At 36.8% G+C, this 7,189-nt stretch overlaps 1 protein-coding gene across 11 annotated transcripts in view; it reads left to right on the forward strand.

Moving 5' to 3' along the window:
- Tomosyn (syntaxin-binding protein tomosyn) overlaps positions 1–7,189 on the forward strand; it is a 57,870-nt gene that overhangs the window by 45,136 nt on the left and 5,545 nt on the right. For 4 of the 11 annotated variants that reach the window (XM_026817976.1, XM_026817991.1, XM_018033060.2 and 1 more), the window contains 5 exons: positions 5,813–5,938; positions 6,073–6,192; positions 6,278–6,403; positions 6,481–6,690; positions 6,817–6,925. In XM_026817976.1, coding sequence (XP_026673777.1) covers positions 5,813–5,938; positions 6,073–6,192; positions 6,278–6,403; positions 6,481–6,690; positions 6,817–6,925 — 691 coding nt within the window. Of the gene's footprint in view, positions 1–503; positions 550–2,927; positions 3,412–5,812; positions 5,939–6,072; positions 6,193–6,277; positions 6,404–6,480; positions 6,691–6,816; positions 6,926–7,189 lie in introns of all 11 variants that reach the window. The other 7 variants (XM_018033067.2, XM_018033075.2, XM_018033083.2 and 4 more) reach the window with 4 other exon arrangements.

Genomic DNA, 7,189 nt, shown 5'->3' on the forward strand with positions numbered 1-7,189 from the left:
TTTATACATATATATTAAAAAACAACGGTATGTCCTGTTATATTGCGACGTTTCATCGATGCACATTCAAAGCTTGTATCCCCGTACGCCTTGTTCGTTACTAGAACTGTTTGTTTTGTAACAATGATATATCCGTATTAATCCATGACACTAGGTACACCCATGGGTGTCCATTTGGAATGCGTAGTTTGCGTAAACTGTAATACCTACATACTCGCATACCTATCATTGATACTCCATCTGTGTGGATCTCGACTCTTGTACGATAGACACATCATTCTCATCCCGTTGTTGAAACGATGTTGACGAACCCTCCCGATTTTATTAACACGCCAAACAGTTCTCCTCCGACCGTAGTACAGCAAGCAACGATCGACCTTACGTATTTGAAGTTTCAACTCACTCTTCGATATTATTTTTCCAAAGACCCAAAAAATTCTATCATTGAGCGCAACGAATTTATTGACTAAGTGAGAAGAGATTCTACTTTAACGCTTTTTCAGGTTCAAATCAGTTTTGCGGTCTTCCCCGACAGCAAGGTTGATTCAGGTAAAAAAAGGTTTTTCACATTTTGACAGTTGTCTCATCACCGAGAGAAAAATATGCTTGCTGCGTGAATTTATATTATACGGATGATTATATTCGTTTTTCTTTTATTTATTTAAGTAATATCGATCACGCGACTCGCTTTCGTTCTCTTAATTGTCTCATACGATTACTACTGTTAAAATATCATAATTAATCGAGCGCAGTTAATTGTATTAGATTGGTCAAAAAGTGTTCTTATCTTATATGACATTTTTGTTTAAAGACACTCAAAAACGTTCAGTTCTAAAACATTTTAACTTTCTACGAAGAAGATTTGAAATTACAATTTTTCAAGTACCTCTCAATGAATGGAGACGATATAGCAAATTTCTTACAGATTGAACTTAATTAAACCAGTTTAATAAATAGAATTTCCAGATTCAGTAATCTTTTTGACCAATCTGCTATACACATACAATTATAATTGAACATTTATAACTGTCTCATTTCCATGTATGTGTATATATTATACATACGTATACAAATTGGCTGTCTTTATTCTGAATACGTGTAACGTGTTGTACATCATAAGAATCCGTCACGTTTACACCTTTCTCTCGGTACGATATTTCGCTTTTCAAGGCTTCTCGATATTTTATTTGATAATTTGCACGCAATAGCAATAGTAATGATAATGATAATAATAATAATAACAACATGTATTGTTACGACATCATCAATGACAACAGGACGTGAAATCATTTTTATACGTATATACATATATCATAAGGCTAATCTATTCTTATTTTCAATATATCATCGTTTACGGTACAGAGAGAGGGAGAGAGAGAGAGAGAGAGTGAGAGAATACGCGTGTGTAAAAAAGAGAGAGGGGGGGAGGGAAGGAGAGATATATTACATAGCATAGAATTTCACTGCTTTTTTACTTAATTTCTTTTTTTCGTCAATATTGACTGACTGCTATAAAGGACTCTGCATAATATGTGCTGGTATTCCACATAGCAAGAGTTAACAAGCCACGATGCAAGTAAAACGAATATCTCCTGCCATGTTTCTCAGCTGATTGATCGATCTTTTTTTCTTTAGTAATTACCTATTAGTAGAGATTCACCATTAACCCTTGAATGCCAGATTTGTGCAAGAGATAACAAAATATTATGATTATGCAAAAATATTTTATTTACGAATTATTTGTTTCTCATTTGAAACATATCGTCAAATGTAAAACTTTATCTATGAGCATTGAAGGGTTAAGATTATTCTCAATCAAAATTGTAGATTGACATATCTGAAATGGGCGAAATCATTTTTAATTTCTGTTTGAAAATTCGTCAAATAATTTTCGCACCATTTAGAATTAAAATTATTTCATTTAATCAGGAGTTATCGATCATTCAATTTCTTTCATAAATCAAATGTTTTACAGATAAATTTGAAAATCTGAGAAATAATTTTTCAATCTTCATTGTTACACGTTCATTACTTTTCCACAAATATCTCAAATCGTTTTTACTTTACACGTCTAAATTTTCAAGATGTGCTAAATGCATTTTGCGATAACAGAAATTTCGATAATTCGTCGCATTTTTATTGAATAAAGAATGAGGAATAGAAACGGAAACCGATATACATATTGTACAGTATCTACTTGCAATGTATATTTCATAACTTTCTTGAGTAGGTGCCCTTGTTAAATTATAAGTGCACAATAGAATTAATTATTTACGAAATAATCATTTCTACGATTTTCCAACTGTCACAAATCCTGAGTAATTTTGTCTATAGATACGTGTTATGATTTAGCTACGATTAATTTCAAGAGATAATCGCAGAAATATTTTTACTCATTGTCGCAAAATGGCAATTTTTTGTATAACGTCAAACACCATTATCTGTCTTTCCTAACTTATATCAATAGAAATACCCGCACAATGCTTTCACTTGGTTTTCTAATTAAGATATTCTTTATGACTTGCTAATTCTCATTTTAATATTTCTCAACACGTATGATCAACTATTTAGAAATAGAAATTCACGTATCGTTTATCGAGTTTATAAAGCAGGAGAATTACTGAATTACTCGATAGATTCGTACAGATGGAATCCTACTAAGTCTCTGAACCTGAAATTAAACGAGGATCATGTTTATAGACAAAATCGCTCAGACAGTTTGAGCTTGACAGGATATTACGAAGGTGATTGAAATCGGCAAGCCGCGGTTTGAATTAACAGGTAATCGAAGTAGGAAACGAAGGTAGATCTAATGAGCAGTGTCTCAAGGATAAAAAGCGGTGCACTATAACTTTGACGCCGCTCAGCGGAGCACCCCGTCTCTATCGTATTACCGTCGTCACGTTTGATCTATCGCTGATTTGTAGATGAACGAGATGTGCATGTTGCCGATTGCGCGAAGAGGTACGATGGTCGTTGGTGGTAGTGGTTGCGGTGAGAAGGGTGACAGCGCGGATAATAATAGCTGTAGCTCCTGCGGCAATACTGGCGACGGTGGTTGCAATAGCGAGTGTACCGGAGGACCTAGCCTCGGCCCTCGCTCGGTCGTTCGCAATAACGTGAATAGCGCCGACGACGATGTCGCCGGCACGAACGCGGCTTCTCGCAAGTCCCTTACGGTCGAGACATCACGTCAGTCTCGTGCTCAGGGTATAAGAAAGCTCCAGAAGTGCCTGAGCACCGCTACTAACTATTACGAGCTGGAATCCCCGGCGTTGAACAACTTTCCAATGACTTCGTTATTCTCTAGTCATCGTAGCACCGAGTCTCGAAGCTACACGTCGACCGCCCCGCAAGCTCCTTCCAACTACCAGAACATTCTCTCCAACACCAGACAGTATAACAGCCTCGGTAGTATCATATCAACGAATTATCATAAGTAAAACAATTACGTGCGATCGCCTAGTATTATTAAATCATTTACATTACGTAGATCTTATCGATTGTTTTCTATGTTACTGAATGAGACGAATCTAATCTTATTCTTCTATCAAGCTTTTTTAAACCTCGTTTCCTTATCGTTTTTACCTTTCGTTGTTAATAGAGCGATTCTTCTACGAATGCTCCTACGCGATTGATGGAGACCAGCAATTTTTATCACTACCTTGTAATTATCCACGCGATGTCCTGTTCAAATTCGCATGAGCACGCTGTGCTCTATTAACCGAATTAAATCTTGACGATTGAAAGATCTAATAAAATAGAAAGAATTTATGACTTTAGGTTCTTAAGTCTGGTCTTCGTCGTCGCGCCTTTCTCTCGCTGTGTCACAAACGCTAAGTACTGTCTGGTCTCTGCTGACTTGAGTGTAAACAGAAAAAGAATACACTTACGATCTCGGCAGCGAGAATCTCTATCTATATTCGCCGCATCCATTTTATTTCTAAAAGAAAGTCTGTTCGCTCGCCTTTTGGCAAAAACCACTTTCCTCTCTGTCCACGAATTGAACACAGAAAATGGCACATCATCCGAACATTTGCGTGATATCTAGTTATGTGTCACTCTATGCACCACCGACGAAAGTCTTCCGCGTTGTTTCCGAATCTCTATCTCTATCTGCCTCGAATTTTCAGTTGGCTTATTTTTCTCTAATAGATGTGTGGCCTGACGACAACACGTTGATTGACTCTTCCGCTCACTCAGTGTACACCTCGTCAGACCCCCGAGTGCACAGGATTTTTTTTTTTACATCGTTCTATAAACGAACTGCGTCATCTTTTGTGCGTCGAATTAATGAAAATGATTTCTATCGATTTTAACACCGAGTTTGTAGAACATGACGAACGATGACTCGCGAAGGGTAAAATCTTGTGCACAAACGCGTGTATGTGTACCGAGCGCATACACACATCCAAAGCGTAGAATTGAGGGATGTCGCAGAATGCCTTTGTTTTTAGTGCGAATTGCATACAATCATACTCTTGCTATAAGAATTTCTTTCCTTCTTCTATAGAGCGTGAACTGTCTATGTTACACATCAACTTCATATGTTGTCTTTCTATCATTTTTCGACACAGATCATGATTTGTGTTCGAGCTTCCAGGCGCCTTTTTGAGAGTGTGAACTGTGTCTTTTTTTTAAACCGTGTTCTACGATACATGATCTTATACAAACAATAATTGTCGATGCAACTCACGATCAGCATCTCAATTATTATTAACTATAATACGCAATAATACATGTTACGATATTATGCAGAGGCAAAGATTTGTTTTAAACTTGCGTTCTTTTCTATGAATTGCATTAGACTCGCGTTAGGTATTAATAAAATATATTACTTTCTTTCCATAATGATGTGCATATAATTTTTGCATTTTAATTCCGTTTCGAATAGTTTTTATTATTTGGAACTTATACATGATTTTTAATGAGATGTGTTTGTATTACAATATGCAGGACGATCTGCTGGAAAATATTAATTAAAATGATAACTCTAAATGATAACTCTTGGAAAATAATAAATTTTGCAGTATTAATTATAAAGAATTTTTTCGTTCTATGTTAAATACTGAATCGGTGTTTGTAATATTCGTTATACATTAAGGAACGTCCTGCATCATGCAATATCTTAAAATGCAAATCAACTATCGACGATTTTAGAAACAATTATACATATACATATATGACGTTGATCAACATTACATTACATACCGTGACTAAAGCTTGGGTGTTACATCGTTGACACACGAATTTAAATTCTCACAGTTTGCGCATAAGGTCGAAGTACGCGTGATGCACTCGCTTAAGGACGGATCTTTAATTACAATTTGCAAGGCGTTTACTTTTCTTTTTTTTTTTTTCTCTCTCTTGCCGCGGCGAGCCCACGCGAGCCAGAACAAGACACGTTGCCCCGATCTGGATGTTGAAAACGAATGAAAGGTGTTATACTCTTGTGAAACTGTCCTATCGAGAAAGAATACTATATAGACATGATAGTTGTTGTTGTTGTTGCTGTCGCTGTTATTATTATTATTGTTCTTGTTGCTGTGATTACTGTTGTTCTTGTCGTTAGTGTGTCATTGTCCGGAAACGTTGTCTGGCGATCAACTTCTCTCTTTTCATGTTGTGACCACTGACTCTGCCACTACATTAGCGATTTTCGTTAATCTGTCATAAGATCAGAGAACGCTCAGCTGTCAGAGATACTATGTTGAATTGTGATAGATGTTGCATGCCCGCCAAACGAAGAATAGTTCGTAGTCGAACGTGGCGCATACGGTATTTAACGTTTCATTTATTCTCGGGACTGCTGGTCGGGTAGACAAGTACGACAGTTCGTTTCAACGATCAAGGAGCTCGAGCATGTCCTCGCTCGAGAACATCATCACAGAAACCATCAGCTGCCTTACGTTCGCAGATTCCTACACGAAAAAGAGTGGTACGTGTCGCGTGTAAATGATTCGCAATTCTTTCAGCCAGACTGCTATCATCGAGTCGATGAAAAATATCAGTCTGAATAAAATTATAGATTCATTAATATATTTTATTAACGTTCTATGTTCCATTACTCAGATACCAGTCCTGTACCAACCCTTTGGATCGGTACGTCTGTAGGGTCTATACAAACGGTGATATTTAATACACCTTCTCGTACAGAACGACACGCTCATCCAGTCGTCGTTTCCACGTGCAGTACGTATAATTAGACTTAATCAGATATCATGTTTCATGTGCATCGGTATATATGAAATATGATTGTTTTATTTGTTTTCCGTAGATGGATCTACATTTAGGTTGAAGGGGTGTATTCTGTCAATGTCCTTCTTAGATTGTAACGGTGCTCTGATGCCATACTCGTACGAGTCCTGGAAAGACGATAGTACGGACAGCAAAGAACGAAATAGTACGTTGTTCCTGATCATACAAGATCTAAAAAAAATCTTATTTTTTTGTATATACGTTGATATTGTATTTTTAAAGGGAGTTCAGGTAAATCTACGAACAACCGGATGTCTCCATCGATGAACGCGCAAATAACTACGGGGGACGGGTTCGAGGATCGTCAATTCGTAGTGTTAGCATCCGAGAAGCAAGCGAGGGTCGTGGCATTACCATCGCAAAACTGTCTCTACAGGCAACAGTTGGCCGAGACTCACATCGTCATTAAAGCAGAGATTACGTCTATAAACGGTATGTGTTTAATCAAACAATAAATCTGACACGAGTGTTCCATCTATTGTAAAATTATTTCCAGAACTTCTCCTTCAGATTTTACATTAAATTGAATTCACGATGAAATTTTGTTTCGTTCCTCAGATAACGTATGCCTCGTATGCTACATTTCGAACGGGCACGTAGTTACGTATAGCTTGCCGAGTCTGAGAGTGCTGATAGACGTCGATTTCCTACCTCTTATAGACTTGAGGTAAGAAGAACAATTATTTTGTTTAACTAGCTTTGCAGCAATTGTTACAATTGCACATGATAAAAAATGCACCGTACGCTGCTGCAATATTATAACACTGCAACATTTTCTATACGTTGTTAACAGTAGCGTAACGAATCGTTTCGTATTGACAGGACTGTTCTTTTAGCTAATTACTAATGATATTGATTCATCATTTTTCGATTTACAGTAATAATTTTGATTAAAAGTTAAAAGTTTTATATAAAAGTTTTAATTGTTGGC

This window comes from Ceratina calcarata, unplaced genomic scaffold, assembly GCF_001652005.2.
Source record: "Ceratina calcarata isolate Rehan_Ccalc_2016 unplaced genomic scaffold, ASM165200v1 scaffold140, whole genome shotgun sequence".
Lineage (NCBI taxonomy): Eukaryota > Metazoa > Arthropoda > Insecta > Hymenoptera > Apidae > Ceratina > Ceratina calcarata.